This window comes from Miscanthus floridulus, chromosome 16 (assembly GCF_019320115.1).
Source record: "Miscanthus floridulus cultivar M001 chromosome 16, ASM1932011v1, whole genome shotgun sequence".
Lineage (NCBI taxonomy): Eukaryota > Viridiplantae > Streptophyta > Magnoliopsida > Poales > Poaceae > Miscanthus > Miscanthus floridulus.
In genome coordinates this window covers 117880326-117903036 of record NC_089595.1, presented here as the reverse complement: position 1 = coordinate 117903036, position 22711 = coordinate 117880326, and the positions used below count along the sequence as shown (strand labels likewise).

General features: G+C 40.4%; 1 protein-coding gene across 2 annotated transcripts; it reads right to left on the bottom strand.

Moving 5' to 3' along the window:
• Positions 1 to 2913: 2913 nt before the first annotated feature.
• LOC136509999 (structural maintenance of chromosomes protein 3-like) lies at positions 2914 to 14332 on the bottom strand. Of its 2 annotated transcripts, XM_066504573.1 has the most exons (30): positions 14171 to 14331; positions 13893 to 13944; positions 13737 to 13812; positions 13176 to 13214; positions 13018 to 13085; positions 12862 to 12933; positions 12480 to 12559; positions 12315 to 12393; positions 12120 to 12237; positions 11851 to 12026; positions 10802 to 11047; positions 10581 to 10702; positions 10362 to 10506; positions 9907 to 10079; positions 9712 to 9811; positions 8868 to 9004; positions 8416 to 8617; positions 7225 to 7312; positions 6985 to 7134; positions 6196 to 6347; positions 5904 to 6095; positions 5639 to 5822; positions 5487 to 5557; positions 5260 to 5411; positions 4687 to 4855; positions 4428 to 4574; positions 4006 to 4101; positions 3659 to 3833; positions 3238 to 3446; positions 2914 to 3147 (listed from the first exon to the last, which is right to left on the bottom strand). In XM_066504573.1, exons 2-29 carry the CDS (start codon positions 13905 to 13907, stop codon positions 3256 to 3258), a joined length of 3615 nt encoding a protein of 1204 aa, XP_066360670.1. In that variant the 5' UTR covers positions 13908 to 13944; positions 14171 to 14331; the 3' UTR covers positions 2914 to 3147; positions 3238 to 3255. The 2 variants fall into 2 exon arrangements, with proteins under 2 accessions (XP_066360670.1, XP_066360671.1); XM_066504574.1 differs by lacking the exons at positions 2914 to 3147; positions 3238 to 3446; positions 3659 to 3833; positions 4006 to 4101 and adding an exon at positions 4113 to 4286 and having other exon boundaries at positions 14171 to 14332.
• Positions 14333 to 22711: the final 8379 nt, after the last annotated feature.

Below are 22711 nucleotides of genomic sequence, written 5' to 3'. Positions count from 1 at the left end.
TACCAAAGTTTTTAGGGAAAAAAAATATAAATTATTTTTAAGAATTGCATATACCAAAGAAATATATATCAAATTATTCATAAAATTTCAAAAAAAAATACAAATTATTCACAGACTATCGATGTGGTGACGGCGTCCAGCTCGTCGCAGACCAGGCGTCTCGTCTCCACCTCCTCGTAAGCCGGGGCCGCTCCTGGATCCGGCGCCGCACACGGAAACCGGGTCAAGACGCACGCATACAGAAAAAAAAAAAAATAGGAGAGGCCCAGAAACCGCATGTTCTGAGGCTCCGAAACATGCGGTTTTCAATTAGCAAATTTGTATCATAATCGCTTAACTTCAAACAACTGGGTTTATTTTGGGTTTAGTCCGTTTGGACGGTGTTTAAGTGTATTTATAAACGGCTTAAATGCAGTGGCGAATCTAGCATTTTAGCTTAGGGTACGCCGTCTAAAAAAATTCATATATAATTCGGTAAATCTATTTTATCAATTCGGTAATAATTATAAAATTAACAACGTAATTCGGTATCTATGCACTAAGTAACATAATAAGGCTTAAATTTATGGATTAAGTTCAAACCATCCATTAAATATAGTATAAATAGTTCAAAAGTCATACCGATAATTGAAATATAGGCATAAAAGAGAACCGGAGACTTACAATGCTATTTTTCTGACTATTTTTTTGACGCTTTCGAAGGGACATCAATGTCTTGATTATATCATTTTCATCAACTTCAAAGAAAATATCCCGCTCAATGAAAGTGACTAGACTTATCCAAAAGACTATCTCCTATCTTATTTCTTAACTTTGTTTTCACTAAAATCATTGCAGAAAATACCCTTTCAACACTTCTCAATATTATAATCAATTGCAACATTGGGATTTTTAAAGCCAATGTATCTCTATCGAGCTGTAATATGTGCCTTAGAACCCAGATGCTTGAGAATCATATAGTTCTAATTCTTCCAGATTATAGAATACCAAAAGCCAATACGTGTAGGCGTGTACGTACTTGCTACGTGGGCCGCTTCCTGGGCCTTCTAACTGCTTCCGTGATGGCGTGATCAGGTGAATATTTTTTCTTTTTCTTTATAAATACATATGTATAATACCTATATTATATTGTACACTTGCTGGTCAAACAGGGTATGCCTGTGGCTCTGCCACTGCTTAAATGGTTTTGTAGAGTAATATTATAATATACGCATTTATATATGTAAAAGTTAAACATACTAGAAAAGTGTACACATTTACATCTGTAAAAAATAAGTATTATACACCAAAAGAAAAGAAAGAAAATTAAATCTCACTCCACCCCAGTATACTTACAATGTTAATTATTCCCTTTGTTCTAAATTGTAAGATGTTTTAGCTTTTTTAATACATTGTTTTTATTATTATGTATCTAGACATACACACAGTAAAAACTATGTATCTAGAAAAACCAAAACGTTTTATAATTTAGAATGAACGGGAGTACTTCAATGCCAAGTGTAGTAGTTGTAATCCTTCATTCCTTCTATTGACTAAATGGTGAATTAAATGCTCGTTTAACACATTTAATAGAGTTTGCTTGATTCTGTTTAGACCGTTTATATGGTTTTAAACAGTTTAAATGGTCCAGCTGTTTAGGGACTAAATGACACAATTGGCCTTCGTTTACCGTTTAAATGTTAGATGGTTTTAAACAGTTAAAATGGTCCAACTGTTTAGGGACTAAATGACACAATTGGCCTTCGTTTACCGTTTAAATGTTAGTCCCTCCGTTCTATTTTATCTGTCGCAAGTTAAGGACACGGTCTTCCTAAATTATACTTTGACCATTCATTTGCTTTATATTATGCTTATAAACTTATAATCATTAGATAGTATAATTCCTTACAAATCTAATTATGTAAAGTTTATATTATAATAGTTAAAAGTTATTAGCCTAATCATTGGTCAAAGTTTTTAAAGTGAATTTTTATATGCGTGTGTGCTAGATAAAATGAAACTGGAGGTAGTATTTAAATGGATTAAATGCACGCTTAGATCCGAACAGTGGTTGAGACAGAGTGTGGCGGAATGGTATTTCCATCCGTGGCCATGCGCATAAGCTAAACTAAGGCCCTTTGAATTATCGAATTTTTTTCTGTTTTCTATATTTTTTTCCTATAAAAACGAACTGATTTCTATAGAATTCCCATGTGATTTCTGCATTCCAAAAAGGAGTAAGCGTGGAACTAGAATTCTACCCACCACACTGAAAAAATTCTTAACCTGCTCACCGTGCTTAGTTTAGCTTAGATTGTTTGCACAGTATATGGCCCTGTTCGCGTGCCCTTAAACCGGCTTAGATCCACTTCTTTTTTCATCCGAAACAGTGTTTTTCTCTCATAAATTCCTCCAGATTCATCCAAGTGTATATTGTAAATTTGACCATCCATTAGTCAAAATATATGCATAATTGTATTTTCGTAGGGCAAAAGAAAATATTAACATGCTGGTCAACAATACTTTGATGTTAGGAGGAAAACAGTAACAAGACTGAAATAATAAAATGTTGAGAGAAATTAATGGTCGTAATCCTTAAAAGACTTTCATACCCTAAAACGCCTTATATTGAAAGAAATGAAAGGAAGTAAATGATAAAAGTGGAAATAACAAGGCTTAGGCCATGAGGTAATCCGAAGGGGCTAGGGCTAGGGCCAAGATGTTAGAGGCTTTCTTTGTGGAGTTTTAGCCGGCTCCAGCTACACCGTATATTATTGTAGTAAGAGTACACATATTTATCTTTACTCAAAATGAACTAGGACTGATGAAGTCGGGGTTTTTTTTTTTTTACTTCACTGACTCTGGCTCCTCCATTCACTGTAAGTAATTCTGGGCTGAACGTGCCAAACAGACCCTAACAATGATGAGACAATGTTGAAGCAACATGTAACGTACGTCTAATCAGCGCTTGCCAATTGTAAGCAAGTTGGTACCAAACAAAGTGGTAGCTACATTCACACTCACAGATTGCGCGTCTAAGCGCCAACTAGTTAAACAAGCTATCCAATAGCTAGCTAACTACACCATACATATACACAACTACAACCATGGGCCATAATATCCATCACAGAACCAGAGCTATCCTTTCTGCGTTAGCATCTGCTTGCACTGCACATGAGGAAAAGGAGGAACAGTGTAAGCACCAACCAACATGGCAACTACGTGCTTGCGGATGTTAAAGTAGAAAGAGGCACATACGATCAATACACAGCAGCCTCAGCTGGCATTGTGCGTCTGGTCATGCTCAATGAAGTCCAGGGCCTGCTCCTTGGACACCACGTTGATGTAGCTCACCCTGTTCTTGTGTGTCACACCATATATCTTATCAGCCACTTTGGCAATCTCCGGCCGGAATGTGGTCGCGATGAACTGAGTGTCAGCCATGTCAGCTAGACGGCGGATCATATCTGGAATTAAACTTAAGGAAAGCAATAGCAGCAGCAGCAGAAGCTTCTATTGCTTCAAGGACACACAAAGAAGACGCATTGATCATGCGCATAGCTAGACACTAGAACATGAGCCAGAAACACAAAAATATCTTGGGACTACGATAAGCAGCAGACCATGGTTCTATAAAGAGGATAAATAAATGTTACAAAGAAAGAAAGAAAAAGGATACTTCCAACTGCTGTTCGGTACTGTGGATCCAGAGCAGCATCAATCTCATCGAACAGATAAAATGGAGCTGGATCACATCGTTGGATAGCAAAAATTAGTGTTAACGCGACCACCGTCTTCTGTCCGCCTGACAATTGTTTCATAGACTGAGTTTCTCCCTTGCCAGTAAAGGAAACCTGAATCATGAGCACCCTTAAATAAATATCAGGCAAAAATTAAACTGAAAAGGCACCAGAATCATCCAAAAGGACTATAACAACTTCAGAATTGTTTAACACCATCTTGAATTATGAGACTGCTACCAAAGTGAGCCCATACATATATACACCCAATGCAAATAAGACTTGCCTTGACTTTCACACCAATATACTTCTCTATTCTCCCTTCAGGGCCTGGGTCACGAGGTCCATCCTCATCCTCATCATCATCAACTGCATCTCCATCCTAATAACAGAAAGGAGTACATAAACATTAGAAAGTCAAAGCAAACTGACAAACTCACTCTTAAAACAGCATGTATGCAGGTGCAGGGGAAAATTTCAGGGGACTCCAGGCAATTCATTAATAGCTCTAAAACATCATTAGAAACTGAGTAAACATGTGTGATTGTCATTGCATCAAATGAACAGCTGCAATAAAAAAAGAACATCAGAGCAATGGCCTATAGGGCTATAGGTGACAGGCAAAAATGAAAACAAAATCAAGTGTAAAAACAGGATAACAAGGCTAATAAGGTCAGTGAGTAAAAGCAGGAGCAAAGGTGAGGGTACCTTTTTCTTCATCATAACCAAATATCCATGACCACCTTGCACCAGCTCAGAGAACACTTCACGGAAGTGCCTTGCAACCCCTTTAAATGTGCGCTCAATTGATTCATCCTTCCTTTGGTCTAAAACCGATATGAGTTCCATAATTTTCTGCAACACAGATCAGTAGTCTTTCAGATTCTAGCTTTTAGGACGTTCAGAACTCAAGACAGGAGCATCAAGCTAACTGAAATAAAAACAATTATACTGACTGTCAACTCACCACATCACCGGCATCAAGTTCAGCCCGCCTTCTCTGCAGTTGTTCGCGTTGTTCTGTGAAGTTCACATATTGGTCAAGAGCCTTTTGGTTCACATGACTAAACTGCTTCAACTGCTCATTACAGTCATAGAGCATCTTATGTAGCTGTTTCTTGTTTTTCCTTTTGTACCTATATTTTGGCCAAATACAAAATAAGCTAACACAACACTAACTCTAGCAACCAAAAAGCCCTACAGGGTAATGAAGTTGTTGACAGACTACACAAATTTTAGTTCAGAGTCCAGTTGTATTGGGTGTGCATGTTTTTGGAAAAAGTAAACTATGGATATTTTAACTAAAAGTGCTTAATCTATGAAAATTATACGACTACACTCATATCTCAAAAGTGCTTTCACACTAATTTGTTTCTGTAGATATGAATGATATATTATAACAAACTGATGTTCAAGTCTAGTTTAGATGACCGTGCCAAAATAAATATAACCTATATACTTGGACTGAGGGAATATCTAGAAAGATAAATCTAATGCCTGTAAACAAAGAAAGCATGATGCAAGGACAGGAATGCAGTACGCTTCAAAAGCATCAGCAGGCAACGAGCCCAAGTCTCGGATCTTCTTCGTGCACTCTTCTTGCTTGGCTAGATAAGTGCTCCTGCTGTTCATCAACTGTTCCAAGTCTTTCGCACCATCTTGTACAGTCTGCTCCAAAATCACTTCACGAGTCTGCATTTAAAGATAAAGTGGATAAAGCAAGTCAACAAGAGTGAGATCGACAAAGAAAACTGCAATAGTAGTTACCTTCAGATCATCCCTTTTTCTTTTCAGATCATCCATCTTTCTGGTGAAGTTATTTATGGCATCGACATTAGCTGTACAAAGGATTGTTTTAAGTTAAGCTAAAAGTCATCTAATATGGTTTAGGGAACGAGAAGTCAATCAGTGTAACTTACCCTTTAATAACGAAGTTAATTCATCAAGATTTCTCTTGGAACTTTTCAGTTCTTGCTCTTTTGCCTCAGCTTCCAGAGGCAAGGTTCTAGAATCTGCAGATGAAATTATCGCTTCTAGCTCTTTCTGACGCCTGATAAGATTCGTTGATAAATTGGTCTCTAATTCTTCCTTTCGCGTTTCAATCTACATAACAATTTGAACTGCATTAGAGCAGATCTCTTGGGAGCAAACAACAACAGCTGCTACTGAATTTGTTTGAATAACCTCAATCCGACTGTTTTTACACATTAGAAACCTCTCCTTCAAATCAGTAATTTCAGGATTCAATCGTGAAAGGACATCTCTTTCTTCTGAAGTTAGCTGATCAATAAGCTCTGTGCCCATTTCATCATTCTTCATTGCAATGCTAGACTGGACTTGCTCAATTTGGTTGCGGATGTTGTCAAGTGATTTGTCCTGCAAGTTAGAAAACATTCAACTACAGTGCACAAAAAATTGCTGCAGGAATAACAAGAATCCTCCATGAAAAATTCAAGAAGAAAACAAAAACAATTACCTTCTTGCCAAGGGCTTTCTCAAGTGACACCTTTTGCTTCATAGCCCTGGCAATGTCAACCTTAAATTGTTCCAACTCCGACTTGGCATGATCACGTTCAGCATCCATTTGTTGCTGTTTGGTAACTAAATCTGTAATTTTCTTATCTATATGTATGGGAAGTTAAGTGAAATCCAGTACATTTAATATGCCTCTGGCAAATAAACAATGAACAGCAAGATAACTAACCATGAAATATTGCTCTTGCAAATAATTAGTTAAAACGAGACAGCTTATTGTGTTGCTTTATGTTTTCAAATTACTTAGGATTTAAAGCCCGAAAAATAGAAGAAACATAGAGGGAAAATACGAGTTTCAATATGCTAAAGTTATGCAGGTCTGTGTAGTTCAAAAAAAGGTAGTGAGAAAGATAACAATACAACAATAAATTTTTGTTCTAACCAATACCACACAATTTTGCAGGCTTTGTATCACCAAAATGAACTACAACGCAAGCAAGGAATATTGTATTTAAGATCTATGCCAAGATGTTCTCTTAGTCTACACAGATTAGTTTGTATGAATGTCTCTGTGTTTTTTTTTTACTTTGTTACTATCTTTTTTGCACCTCTTTATATAATGTTTCTAGCATTTTTATTCCCATGAATCTACAGCTTTAGAACCCTCTAGCTTTTGCTTCAAAATAATTATCCAATATTTAGCTGCAGGAAATAATTACAGGATGTAACAATCTTGAACCAGCTTCATGTGAACAGAAAGAGTAGAGTATAATTAACCAAAACAGGATATCTTTTAGCTTATTTCCGACAGCCTCTAGATGAGTCGCCTTTTTCTCAATTGCTGTATGGTTATCCCTTACTATTTTCACAAGCTTTAGTTTTGAGCGTCTAGAATCATAGAAACCTCCTGTCATAGCACCTTTTTTCCCTACTTGATCACCTGATACAATAACCAGTAAACTACAGATTCAATTGACAATTTTAGAATTGAAGTAACAATGACAGCTAAAATGTAAAAATCCAAGACTACCATCAAGTGTGATGCAATCTAGACCATTGCTACGTGCAACTTTTGTCGCAGTTTCCAGATCTCGGCATATGACTGTCCTGCCAAAAACCTAACAGAAATACAAAGTTAGATATAAAAAATAATAAAGAATTTTCTTCTAATATAGAAGAACAATTGACTTGAGAAACTACCTTAGGTGATTGGACAATGAAAGCTAACTATTTGGAAGAGCAAAAGCCCCATATAAGCATGTAATGTAGCCACAATGAAAAAGTGTACTAAAATAAACAGACCATGGAAAAGATAGAGGCAAGTACTCCCTTTGATCACAAATAGTATAAGTTATTTAGGACATTGAAGCAGGTTTGCAAGATTGAACTTTGACTCACAAATCACAATTACTATAAAATTATGGTAATCTAAAACAAAAGAGACTATGTGTTACCAAATCACTAAGATAAAACCTTACATTATCCATCAATCTATTCTTTATATGCTGATGATCGAGGTCCAAATAAATTTGACTAGGATCAGAGGCACCATATCAAACCAATACAAACGCAGAATATTACTGCATTGTATTCTAAAACCGCCAGTTTTACACTCAACGGCACGTAAATTAGGAATGCACTTATTACTCTAAGAAAGCTTCACCTGGAAGAACACACAGTACATACATGAACTTCTCAACATTTTGAATGCCTGATACATCATAAACTATGGTTTGCCATGCCGCTTGTAGTTCAAGCAGAGGCATGTGGAGAACTAAGGCTGAGCAGCAACCAGCAATGACTGGCATAGGACATGCTAGTTATGGCTGACACGGCACCAAGTGGTCACCAGAATGGAACTAAAGGCGTGTCAGCTGGGAACCGACCATCTAGTTTCCAACCTTCATGTAAACAGACCAGAACTCAGATGTGGCAACAGAGGCTGAGTATATATTACTGGAGACTCCATAGACACTACATATCCTCCCCATTGAGGTACCTGTTACTCCACAGAATGTGATACCATGCCTACAGCATGTATCTTAGACAATACAGATTGAATGATTAGGTTCAATTATTCCATTTGATTGTATGTAATCAGATGATATGATAGCGAGAAGGCAGAAGGAAGCTGCTTCTAACGGAGCCTCAATCAAAATAACCAAACTGAAACATGTAGGCACCAATTTGGAGGGGAGAAGAATATGCACCCTTGTAATACCTGTTCGAAAGCACGACGATGCTCAGCTCGATATTTCAATTTTTTCAACAACGGAACAAAATCAGGACTTTGTGGACAGCTGAGGTCTGGAACTTTCACTCTGTTCAGTGGTATAAATGTCACCCTTCCACCTTTTATTCGAGTCAATAATTCAATGATCCTGGTTGATATGTCATCGTTCTCGACAACCACATGGAACAAGCTATTCATTTAAGAACAGAATGGATTATTAAAAAGAACAGAATGGATTAGTGAACTAAGAAAAAAATTGAAGAAAGGAAATAAATAAGAGCCCTGTTCGGCTGCAGCTGCAGCTGCAACCCCTCACTGTAGCAGCAGGTGCTACAGTGACTGTGAGGAGGCCTGCAGCACCATCGGCTGTTTGCTGCAGCCGAACGCATCCAAGATTAGCCATTGTATATATCTATCTAAAAAGAAGTATAATGTGATACCTATTTGCAGCAGTGACCTCAACAGCTGTAAAGAACTTCTCTTCGCAATCAACCAGTTCTAATACAGGACCAAAAACTCCAGAAATACCATAGTCCTTAATGATTGTGTTAACAGAATTCAGGCCTCTCCTAATATCCTGAGGAAGGAAACAAAGTTAGCACCAGCAAAGATTGCTTCAAGCACTGTCCTGGCAAAATAGATTAAGTGCATGCTACTCCATTCAAACTGAGTAGGGATAAAGTGTGTGATTGAAGAGAGGGACTGCAGATGAATGTGCATGGCAGAGATATAAGTTCTGTAATGCAGAGATTTTATAGGGTAGAGATCCAAGACAAATTCATCATCATCTATGTCCAATTGATTGACAACAACAGATAAGGAGAAGTCATGTACCCAACTTTTGGTGCAAATGTAATTCTATCCACAACATTGCAACCACCAGAAGAGGTTGAAACTTGAAAGAGCCACTGAACCATTATGGAGGGAATATTTTATTGTGTAGCAAACATGTTGTGACTATCACAAACCAGAATTGCTAAGTAATTACATTACAGACAAGTCATAAAAGCTCCATTGTAGTCACTCCAAGCAACAATAAAATATTGGCCAAGCTTTAAGAGAACTTGATATGAAAAATGAAAAAACGATACATAATCAAATGAATACATAGAGATTTTTATTTATGTTTTATATCATGATCAGCAATAATTTATGGGTGCATATATAATATGCCAATATATAGCATGCACATCAGAATAAAAGTGCAAACCCCAAGAAACAAAAAATTCGGTAGCAATCAGTAATATGAACAAAAGAACATGTAAAATAAGTAGCATTTAATACCCCAGGAGTTGCATGGTCCAAGCTTTTCTTTGCCTTTACAAGCTCTTCTTGTAGCCTATCAAGTTCAGCTGTCACCTCAGATTCCTCCTTCCAATATGACCTGCAAAACTTTCCTTCTACTAAGTATATAAACTTTAATGCAACATATCATCCATTCAATGGCAATGTCATGACCGTTCATAGGAAATTACATACTTCCTTTCTTCTTGAAGCACATCTCTCTGCTTCCTCAAATCGTTGTAGTCATTATGTCTTTTTGCAAGTGCTTCCTCTAACTTACTTGATTCGTTTTTCCTAGACTCAATGTAGTTAGTTAAATCAGTGATTTCATCTTTAAGCTTCTGAATTTCTTCTTGAAGTAAACCTTCCTGCCATATTTGCAAGAATGTAATAGATATTTCAACTAGGTCAGCAAACAATTGGAGGGTGAAAGAGAAAAAAAAATCTTGGTCCATGGAATGAATTAAAGGTACAACCAGAAAAGATTCTTGGTTCATGCCATAAGGTTCTATTAGCAGAATTTAAGATGAAATGGATCAAACTAATACATATGACAAATGCAGGACCAAGTTTAAGCTAATAAAAGAAGTGCAACCGAAAAAAGGTCCACATTGAGATAGCAACCAGTAAACCAGTCACTGGATCATTACCTGCTTTCTATTTGATAAAAGTACAGGCTTGAGATCTTCAATTTCCTTTTGAAGCCACTTATCTCTAGCAGCTTTGTTTGCGAATTGGGTCGCCCTCCCCTGCTTTTGGTACAATATACTTAGCCGCTTCTCACGATCCATAATGCTGTCCCCACAAAATGGAAGTGTCAAAGCAATGTTCGTAAATAAACTACATAATTATCCAAAAACACATTTTACCTCTTTGATATCTCTTCCTCTTCCTTTAGTTTGGTCTGATGCACCTTACTAATTTCAGCCAATTCAGACTTTGACTTTTCACTCTCTCTCCTCACACTCTGTAAATCCCTCGCTGCTTCATCCTAACAATATATTATTTTAAGCACAGCAACAAAACATAATTAACTAGAATACATTAACAAGCTCATAAATTTCATTTACATGCTCAAAGAATGGCATACCTTTGCTCGCTTCTCATTCACAATCCTGTCTTTTATATCTCTCAAATCAAGTTCAATCTGAGCAACTACCTTCAGAGCTTCAGTACGCCTCTTCTCAACACCTTCCTTTTGCGCCTTGGTATCATTTATCCCTTTAGTTGAGACTTTTATTTCTTTATCAAAACTCTTGATCATCTCTCGGACATCCACCACTTCATTGTCCGCAAGGGACATACTTTCAGAAATTTTTCTTCGGTTATCATCCATCTAATAGCAGCAAGGAATTCAAATGGAAGAAGTATAAGAATCATTGCAGAATATATGAGGATGAAGAAATGATGGTTACATTTAGAAAATTGTTTTTTTACTGTGGAAGTTGATACTGATTACAGAAGCAGGACTGACATAAATTATGTCATGTCAAGGGATTGTCCAAAAAAAGCGCAAGGGAATATGGTTAAGCATCTTACATGTTTATGCCCATCAGCAGATGATATTGATTAAAGATATACTGATACAAATCAGAGATGGAGATAAAGCATAGCACTCATCAACAATGGCTTGTTTGAACAGAAAATACAAAGAGTTTACTCTTTAGATTAGTATAGATAGCACCAGATGACCAGAGTACAACCCAGCTAACACAGCAGATGAAAAGGGCAATCAATTAGACTGCGAATGCAGCATAATCAACTGCTACATTTTGTGGAGGATGTGAGAAGTATACAAATTCACAGCAAATGCACTAACAACTAAGATCAGCCAGACTGATATTAAACACAAGTATGGCATAATGAATTGTAGGCTCTTGACTACAAAAAAGAGTGAGTAAAAAACAAAAGGTGATGAAACAAGCATTTCAAAACCTAGTCCTTCTATGCTCTCTGGAAAATTAAGGTCTTTCCATCAGGATATGAGACAACCCAAGAGATGGTCATGTAATGGTTTGTTCATCAAACTCAATCCCAAGGCCTTCGTTGCTTTTGAGTCAAGTTGTTTCAACTTGTGAGGCAGAACAAAAATAATGTCCAAAAATGTAAACATGCGTAACAGAAATGGTAGAGCCTTACCGAAGCTAATTCATTCCTTGCATCATTAAGTTCATGGTCCAATATAGTATACTCAAGTGATCTTTTCTGTTTGTCCAGCTGCTGGTACTTCTTTAGTTCTTCTTTCTCTTCATCGAGTTCTCTGAGTCTTTCCTCCAGGTAGTGGACAACTTGATCAATCTGCTTCCTTTTGTTGGCTGCTCGTAAGAGGAATAGTCATCTCAACATGTCACTTTGATATTTGATAAGATATATATAAAGAATTGTGGTGATTCAAAGTTTCAAACTACCTGTTTCGGTCATTATTTTCAAGCTCTCCTTCCGTCTATCCTCGTAAACACGTGTACCACCAATCTCTTTGAGAAGATCCAGTCGTTCAGAATCTTTCATCAGGGTAAGGGATGCAATCTACAGATGACAAATTTGTTGATGTAATATCTGAACAGATGGAAGACATGAACAGGTGACTGGTGAGTACTTGCTACCTTTCCTTGCTGGACAACGTAGTATGGATTAGAACGAGAGAAACCAGCACTCTCCAGCAGATTCATGACTTCAGTTTTACTGGACATAGTAAGAATAAAAAGTAGGCATGAGCAAGCAACAAGATATAACATTGCTGGGCTGGTTTAGGGCATACGATAACATGCCTGACATGCTTCCCATCCAAGTAGTATTCATCCTTCTTTGAAGCAACTGTCCTGCGCAAGCGTACCTCTTCTTTATCAACCTGCAGCAAAGTGTATTTTCATTCGCAGCCAGGAGAACAGGGAGCATGTACATTATTGTGCCAATGCAAAAGGCAACCATCAGTCCATCACACAGGTGTTGCTGAAACAAGTTAAGAACTGGAGCGATGCTATCCGCTTCCATATATGAACCAAGCAGCAATGTACGCAGAGCTGATAATTATATGAGTGCCTACCATGAGAGATCTAGGTGTTGCTATTTTTCAACAAAATATGCAACCTGAGACTCTAGAAGATAGATTGGAATACGTAAATTAAAATCTGAATAGATTAGAGAACTTACTGGAATACGATTGTCTGAATTGTCAAACACTATCTCAACAAAAGCAGATACAACCGAGTGTCCAGCACCTTCCTGGCAATGGTTATTAGTAAGGTATATCAAACACCATCAACCTATTCCAGCTATCTAGATTGCTTAAACAAAGAGGGAGCATACATGGAGAAGGGCACCCCTATCTTCACTTCGCAGGTTCTGAAACATGTCACTCAGGACAAATCGTATAGCTGGAGCATTAAGAATAAACAAATCAGGAGAATATTCTCGCATAAGAGCAGAAATATGATAGTATAGCAGTGCCACATGTTTAAAATTACCATGAAAGAAATTTGATTTGCCAGATCCATTTGCACCAACTGTGGCAAACAATTAAATAAATGTCAGTTCTTTAAGAGCAGGAAAAAATATGCATTAAAGTTCTAGTTGCACTATAGTACTTGCAATGAGTTCAGCAGAAAGATTAGAAGATCACCATAGGGCAAACGAAGCTACAAGCACACAGAAGAGTTATGTGGACTTAACAGTAACTGTTTCAAGGTCATGGTTTTCTGATACAATGCATGCATACATATGCCATGGCTATGCTAATTTCCAAAACAAAACAACAAAACCCAACTTAGCAAATAAAGGAAAACTGAATCTTGAAGATGCACCAAATCTTGATCATCACTAACTAAAGCTTTCAATTAACCTGCTATGCAAGGATTTATCTATTGAAGGCCAGATATAGATAGAGGTTATGTTGCTGCATGAGTGACTTATGACAGCAAATTAAGTTGTCTGTGCATCCGATAGGAAGCAAAACACGTGAAACTAATCACCTTATGACTACAGTAATATATTAGTTTGTGAGTGAGGGAACAGCAGAGGGGGTTTACCAACTACGTTAACTTTGGGACTGAAGGGCTCTGTTGAGATCTCCTCCCTGTAGCTCTTAAACCCTTCGATTATGACCTGTACAGACAGATGGCTAATAAGTCAACAAGTTTTCATGAAAAATGCCACCAAATTGTGCCGAGGGCAGAACATCTTGCCTTCTTTATATACATTTTTTAGGCCGGGACAGGTCACACCACCATGAAAACCCTGCAAAAGAGCATGGCAACTCAGTAACAAGTAAACCATCCACACAAAAAAGCAGCAGGGGCGGATCCAGTAAAGGGACATGGGTGTACACATGTACACTCAATAATTTTTGCAAAAACTTCGAAGTTAGGAGGCTTGTCATCAAATAGCTAAATAGCTTTAGGTTAGGGTTTCGGTGCTCAGCTTCGCACAGCATAAGGGAAGGGAAGGGAAGGAGTGGGAGTACCTGGTGGATGCTGGTCGCCGGCGAAGAGACCAACGAAAGCCTCAGCACCGGCTTAGGGCGGCGGCGGCCGAACAGTCGTCTGAGAGCGAGAGGGGAGAGAGAGAGAGAGAGAGAGAAAGAGAGAGAGAGGAGGAGGGAAGAGGGATGCAGCGGACGGATCGAAGGGGAGAATGCGGGTTATGCATCGACGGGCGGAAAAAAAAAACACGGGCTTCTTGTGGGCCGTTTTTTTTTTCAGTTTCTTTGAAAATTTCTGTTTTTTATTTTTCTTTCTCTCCCTTTTAATTTTTTATTCTTGTTGATTTCATATCTATTCTCTTCTTTAGTACAACATTTGTTTTAAATAACAGAAATTGCATATCTATTCTCTTCATTGGACACTATCAGTGGCTAGTAAATATATAGTACATTGTAAATAAGTAAATGGAACTTTTTTAAGGTTGAATATTTTTCTATTGAAGCTAGAAGCCATTTTCACAAGAACATATACCAATTTCACAAACCAAGAAGCTATAACAATAACAACATTTTTCTAAAATAAAAGCATTTTTTTCTTTGTGACAATTTTCAAGTGAATATTAAATATTTTTGTGCTAAACATAGAACAATAGTTCCCATGAACTAGGAACATTGCTATCATCAATAAAAAAATGGTATGAACTCATTAAAAAAAATCATGCTCCAACAAGAACTAATAAAGAGTACCAACATTTCAATATCTCGTGAAAATTTGAGTCTTCCTAGCACTCTCTTTTCATTCTATAATGTACTCAAGATTTTTATGTTGTGCCTGTAACACGGTTAAAGATTAGGTTGCAAAATACTTTTGTGTTAGAATAGTCACACTTTATCAACCTTAAACAAATCTGGTTAAACGAGTATTTATTATCCGCGAGGCACAAAGACATTGGAGGCACGTAGTGGCGCTAAATCCATAGAAAAACTCCAACCGAAAACAAAAGGTATATAAGTTGAAAAGATAGACATCGTTATGAGGCAAGAGGCTTGACATGACAGGATAGGAATAGAAATAGTTTGACCATAAAATAATTATGCATTCGAAAAAATATTGTATAAATAACAATATTGCATAATTAATAAATTAAGAATGTTGCCACTCTTACATGACACTAGTTGTCATTTATGAAACAAATGGTTTTTTCTACATGTAGAACATTTTTTACTTACCCCTTTGTAGTAAAATATATTTTCGGGTTAGAAACAACTTCTAGAGTAGAAATAACAATATTTTATTAAGAGAAAAAAAATATTATTATAATAGAAAAATGTCAGGGAGGTGTGAAAGGTTCTTGTTTGGTTTTGGTAATTGAAGTGACAACCTCGATGGACTAATATGTGTTTATGTGCGAATATATAGGAGATTAATTGTGGCAGAACCACCCCAATTATATAGCCCACAGTGCACCTGTCATTATCTTAAAGATATTTGACTACTGCACACGAGAACCAGATAATTCAGGTAGTTTGTTGGGTGTTCCTCGGGGAACCCTGAATCATCCACATTTTACAACTCATACAGGATCAACATGAAGTTACCACAACATTACAACATTTGGTATAAGAATAACTTACATCAGAGTGCGAAAGATTTACAAAATTAGATTACAAAGCATATTTAAGTCAAACTTAACTTAAGTTCTAAAATATGAGTAGAATTGCAGAAGTGACTTAGGTAAAGCATCTAAGGTAGAAGAGATGTCCAGATCATGTCGAGCCCACTGACATGACCTCAACTAGCAGCACGAGTCAGATCCTGCAACAAGGGGTTAACAAACCCTAAGTACTTAAGGGTACTTGTCGGTGTTTTGTAAACCGGACTAGTAAACTTATACGATTATCGCGCTGCTTTAGGAAGACGATGGTAGCATCCAATAGACACGAGGATTTATACTGGTTCAGGCTAGAGCCCCATGTCCAGTCTCAGAGATGATCGAGTGCATGTTCCTCACTTTAATGCTCTAAAGTTCTTACAATGGGAGGTGCAAAAAAGGTGGAAGAGATGGAAGGACCTATGCTAGGTGAAGGGTTACCCGAAGAGAAGCTCTAGGAGCCCAACTATGATGGTGAATGAATAGAATGGTAGAGGATTCATAATGTCTGAAGAGGATGCCATGGATATCCTTATATAGAGTTCGGGGTCAGGGCGCATATAAAGCAGGAGGTTCTCTCGACCGAAGGGTCGAGAGCCTGAGAGAGGTCCTAGCTAACTTGGCTTGCAAGCTATGTTGTCTTTTGGTGCATGTCCAGTCATGGCTATCGTCATGGTCTTCTAGCCGCATTGCGACAAGATGTGGCGTGGCGCTACATGCCGGCCGTGGTGGCACTATAGCTTTGATGGCAGTTAGTTAGCCATCCTGTGCAACGCGGTGTCTGTCATGGCCTTCGTCATCAGTCTCCTAGTTCCTAGGGGTGTCATACCTGAAGTAGGTAACCACCCTGGTTGTCATTCGCTTGGTCACTTCGTGGGGCTGAGGGCCATGGCCCTAATCTTTGGGGTCAGGGCATTCTGCAGGTCTGGATGGCCCTTTCGTCGAGTCCCTTATCGTGGATCCCATCCTGTAGTGGGTGGGATCATACAAGCATCTAGTCGGCCCGTATCTGGCCGGTGGTTGTCGTGCATGTCGTCACTACTTGAGTCACTATTTTAGGGCTAGCATCTGACTGATCCTTACGAGGCTTGACCTCTCCCTATCCCTTTCAAGGGTCATGGCGGGGGTGAGGTCACGTGCCTTTCGAGTGTCGCGTGGCTAAGGTGGAAGGAAGAGGTTGTGGCCACCCCTAGCCCTAGCGTCTGGCCTAGCTTGCTTAGCTCAGCTGGGCCTCGGTCATTTGGGCCTTCGCCAACTAGCGTATTGCAGGCCATGTGGCCTGCTAATTAATCGGTGCCCTGAGACACCCCGGAGTTATAACCTTGATAGTAGCCCTCGAGAGTTTTTACAATCACAAAGTGATCGTGAAAGCGCTGAGAGGCGTGCGCTTTGAGCACGGGTTCATAGTCGTGGCTTATTTGAGCTTCGTTGCTCGACCCCTCGTAGGTTGGTGTGTTCAGTGTGGTAGGTGGTCGTTGTGTTTTGCCCCATCAGTATGCCCTAACGATGTGGTACATGACTGTTGAGCCTTGTTGTGTCAATGTGCTACACATCGAGGGCTCATGACCTAGGCGAGGCTAGGATGTCTTTGTGGGTGTCTTGATTTTCCTGACTTTACATGGGCATCTGACATTGGTCGTGACCTCTCGTGGTTTTGCCACGCGGCGTGGGACTTTCAGGCTGTTTGGTCTGCCCTTGGGCCTATAAATGTGTGCTTTCCTTTTGCTCGAACCACCCATAGCTGTATCTACAAACCTGCTCCCATCCTTCCTACTGATAGGGCGCAAGGAATGAGAGAGCAAAGTTCAAGAAGAACCGCGTGATTTCTGTCCTACATCCCTATCGGTAGTGCTTCAGAAGCTAGTGGCGCCCCTTCGACAACTGGTGCTAGAAGGGATCTTGCGAGTGGGGGAGGATTGAGGTAGTGTTTAGGCCAACCACAAGCCCTCGTGGTTTTAGTAGTTCCCTAGACCTATAGGTTTCGGGTCGCTGAAACACGAGCGCTAAGGGCAACAAATCAACTGCTCCTAGAGCCCATGGGCTACTCCTAGGAGTTGCCCGTGATTCTAGGGAGGCATTGACATCCCTTGGTATCCCCATCATGCTTTTCTGAAGCATGATGATGGTGGCCTATGGGCTTGATCCCTCTCTCATCTCATCCTCCCCGTGCCTTTCTACCCTAGAGGTTGTGATGCTATGAGAAGGGGAGTGAAGCGATTTCTCATCTTCTTCCTCTCACACTTGTAGCAGGAGCCTCTAGGGACCCTAACGCCACCGCCTAGGCAGCTAGAATCGTGATTCAGTACATTTCCAAGCGGCTCGACCGCTCTTGTACTTTCGAGGATTTGAATGAAAAGAACGTTCTTTTCTATGCATTTGGGTTTTCTTTTGAAGCCTAGTCGCGAGCCCTCGGGTCGCGAGGTCAGGGATCACGGCTTTCGGCTTAACAGTGACAATGTTTTCTTGGCCTCTCTTTGCGCGTTCGCTGAGGTTTTCTATGATCATGCACTAGCTCGTAGGTCCTGGACTTTTTTGCTTTTTCCACGTGACTGAGCCATGATCCCCTTTTGGGTTCTGCATCGCTTTGTACAGACATCACTTGCGAATGTTGCCCTGGGCCAGTATGCTTCGCTGATCCCTCTTCGAAGAGGTCTTGGACCTCTAATGGTTTGTGAGCCTTCAAAGCTAGCCCTTGGTCTTTAGATTTGGGACGCATGGAGGAGTCGGTCGGGATTTGTCCCTAGCTCTTTTTGAGGTCGTAAGGACCCTGACTCCAATTTTCCCTAACAGTCCTTGCTGACTTCAAGGGGTCACGGTGCCTTGTTATAGGCAGGTTTGGTTTTGCCTCATGCGGGGAGAGGCATGTCCACCATAAGCCACGTGGTCAGGAGCGGTGCATCTCGTTGGGGTCTATGGGTAATTCGAGTGGGACCCAATATCCTCCCCAGTCGATGTAGAGTTCGGTTGTGCCTCACGTGAGACGTCCCATAAATCATCAGGCCGTCAATTCCGTTGGTCCCCAATCGCCTCCACTATGGCCAGAGGGCATGGTTCCTCCCCTAGAGGGGGTCAACCTAGGGAGACTTCGAAGCGGACGACTCGAACACATGAAGAGATGGTCATGTGGCTCTGCACCACTGATTAGAGCCATAGGGGCCCATCTCCTCCCTACCCCTATCCCTTTTGTGGCCTCGAAACACTTCTAAGGGCCGGCCCCAAGAGAAGGTTCCCTAAGCACGACAGTGGGGTCATGGATGTGGAAGGCCACTCGGTTGGTGAACCTAGGGGGCTGTTGACCTCCCCTAGCTACGTTGCAGTCCTAGCAGGTGCCCTCTCACGTATAGTTGTGCGCCCTTGAATGTAGGTGCACGAATTTGCGAGATAATGAAGGCAAAATGTTCGAGGCTTACTCGGGGTATGTCGCCGCGCTAGGCGTCCACTGCTCAATCTTTTGCCCGGCCACCTCCACCTCCCCTGCGCTACGAGAAGGTGGTTAGTAAATGTGGATGAATGCACTGTTTGCCTTGAGTGCCTTTGGTAGCTATAAATGCTCTTAGAGTGGTACGACGGGGAGGCATTCGTTTTTGAGTCTCCTGCTCTGCTACTTCCTTGTTCTCGCTTTTGCACGTCTAGAGTTCGTTTCTCGCCGACGGGGATGAGTCACGGTAAGCAACCTGTTAGGAGGAATCGTTGGGTGCCGGTAGGGCGCCGCCGCCTCTTCATCCTTGCCTACATGATCAGAGGTAAGTACATCTGGATGAGGTTCAAGTTTGAAGGTTCAACCTATGTTGACTGTGCATGTTCGTAGGGCTGCCTCCCGCGCCTGTGCCCGCAAGGAGCCGCTATTGGCGGTGCTTAACTCACATTTCTACCGCCAACGTTTAAACAAAATAAACAAATGTGCACACCAAAACTTAGAATTAGGGATTTTTACTCACACTTTCTACAAGTTTTGGTACAAGCATGTTTTATAGGTCACAAACATAAAATGCATAGAGAAATTCACCAAAAGGCGCTTTCCGACTGCTGAATTGCGCAAAGGAATGACAAAGGCACCTACCAACTCAACTCAATGGAGCAAAGCACCATCGGGACGATGATCTAGGTCTAGCCCAAAGCCTGCCACATGAAGGCGGTGAGCAGAGGCGGTGGTCAAGGGACGATCGACCCTAGGGGTAGGTGACCCCCCTTTGGGCACCTTCCTGCTTCTCGCTCTAGGTGATGCCATGCCTCCATGCTAAGGTGGTGGAGCTCCTATTTCACACCAAGAATAGCCTCCAGCACCACCTAGGCTCTTGTATAAATAGAGGGGTACCCCTCCTCCACAACACACACAACAAGCCAAAGAGCTTCATTACTTTTGAGCAACACTCCAAGGGCTTAGGCCCTAGATAGCTAGTAGAGTACTAAGGGAGAGATGTAAAGGAGAGCTTAGGGAGCTGCTAGGCTTGTCGGTGTCTCCCTGCCTTGTACCTCGATGAGCACCTTCACTTCAATCGGGTTCTCCTGTTAAGTGAGTGTTCGTGGTTCTTTTGGTTATAAAGTCTTTAATTAGTTAAGCTATACTTTTACTTGTTTATGGGTTCATCATCCGCCCCCATGGCGGATGCTCTAGTAGAAGGGCCCTAATAGAGACGGATAACCCTTGCATGCATGCTAGAGTAATAGTCAATAGCATAGACATGGTGTCTAGGCTAGAAGCTATCTTCATTTACCTTGTTCTCTATGGTTGAGGGGTAGGTGGCAGGTGGTGACAGCCCTGTCTGTCCCTCGTATTCCCCCACATCCGGGTTCAACATAGGCTACAGGCCAGTCTCGCTTGGCAGACCAGGTGTGATCCGGTGCCCGAAGTAAATAAGTAGAAGTAAAGTTTATCTGTCTTTATACCCAATTACCATAGGAATCCTTCTCTACCCTTTCCATCTCTACCCTTGTGTTGTCCTTCGACGAATTAGCTAGAAGAATACCTCTGTTCCCTATGGAAAATATGATACCCTGAATACTTCTGGGTGAAGTGCTACAACGGTAAGTCCGTGTGCTTGCAGATTATTTCTGTATGCGTTAAGAAATACCAACAAGCATTTCTAGTGCTGTTGCCGGGGAACGGTTGCCGTATTTTCATCGAACCTGGTTCGTCCTCGTATCTGTATCTTTTCTTTCTATAAAAATAAAAAAAACATAGAAAAAAATATTTTCACCATGAAAACCACTCCTATCAAATACCGGCCCGCTTCAAAGGGTGAGTTCTCCGAGTCACCACCAAAATCAAACTTTTCATCCTAGTTGTAAACTCCAGCCCTGGCTTAATAGCCATGGTTCGAGCACAACCCTTCTCTGGGCACTATAATGAAAACCCCTGACATCACCTACATGAGTTCGAGGAGATGTGTTCATGCCTGAGCATCTTCGAGCATGACACAAGAAACTCTTAAGTGGAAATTGTTTCCCTTCTCTCTAACGGTGAAGGCGAAGCAATGGTACACATGCCGTAGAAAGTACGAATGGGGACTAGTGATGAACTCAAAGACAAGTTTTATCTTGCATTCTTTCCTATGTCCCGTATTGACTCTCTACCAAGGGCAATCCTCAATTTTGAGCAGCGCAAGAAGGACTCTATAGTTGCAGCCTAGGCCAGGTTTTCAATGTTAATACATGTCGGCCCAGACTTGTCTTTATCCAATGGCGTATTGTTGTATCTCTTTTATTTAGGTATTGACATAAATGCTGACCTATGCTTAGACGCGACGGCCAGAGACCGGTTTACACAGAAACCCATGACAGAACAAGTGAGATTTCTTAAAAACTTCCTAGAAAGTTATACTTCCCCCATCATGAGAAATAGAATCCTCTAGGCAAAAGTCGTGTCGAGCATTAAGGAGTCCTCATCAGTCGAATCCAAACTTGTACCATCCCTAGATTCGACTAATAGGTACTCACCTGAACCACGAACACCGAAGGAACGAGTGATTTATCCTTTGGAGTTCCCTATCGACTTTAGGGATTTTGGCAATACCTCAAAATATTTTGGGCACGAAAAGCTTACACGTCCTTCTAAGGAAGTTTCCCCTAAAATAGAGCCATCAAAGGAATGGTTGTTGGAAGTAAAATATTCTTCCGAAGCATTTCAGATTCTTTCACCTTCCACGACAATGCCTTGTTCATTAAGGGGAACAAACATAGAAGCCCTATACAACCCCACAATCAGGGACTAGTATCATGTTAGAATTCCTAGTGAAAAACCTTTTGGACAACATGCCGCTAGTCCAACCACCAAACTCTTCAAAAGTCCCTTGAGACTCATTTTTGAGTGTTGTGTGATCAGTCAGGGACGTGCCTATTGAAATTAATGAAGCTAAGGTACACCTAAACTTCCACATTTATGCCATCCTCGATTTTGATCTCCTTATAGGCCATCCCTCCGAAAAAACTTTTTCAAGAAAAATCTTACCATGGGAGCCTTGATCAAAAATTGGGAATAACTGTTTCCGCCGCTTCTATCCCTCACCCTAGAAATCCCGATGGCGGAGCATCATCCCAACAATGACCCGTTTGAGAAGGTGAAATTATTTTCTCTATTCGTTTCATCCAAGTTTGCTTATAAAATCAAACGTCCATCAGCCAACCTCACTCGAACCAAAACCATGTCCCTCTGGCCAAAAGCTCTAGTGCCATGGACAATCTTAGAGCACCAATTCTGGAGCTCAAAAAGAATAATTGCACTAACAAGCATGAAGGTTCCTCTTTTGAGATCCCCCGCATTTCATGCTCACTTCTAGAGTCTCTAGAGTTGATCACGCTTAGTGCCACATGCTTTTATAAGGACCACAACCATCTCTTAGTCTATAAATTTTTTGGAAGGATGGTTGTGGATGCATATATTTATCACAAATATTGCAAATCTTGTGGATGCGTTGTGGTACTAACCTTGCAG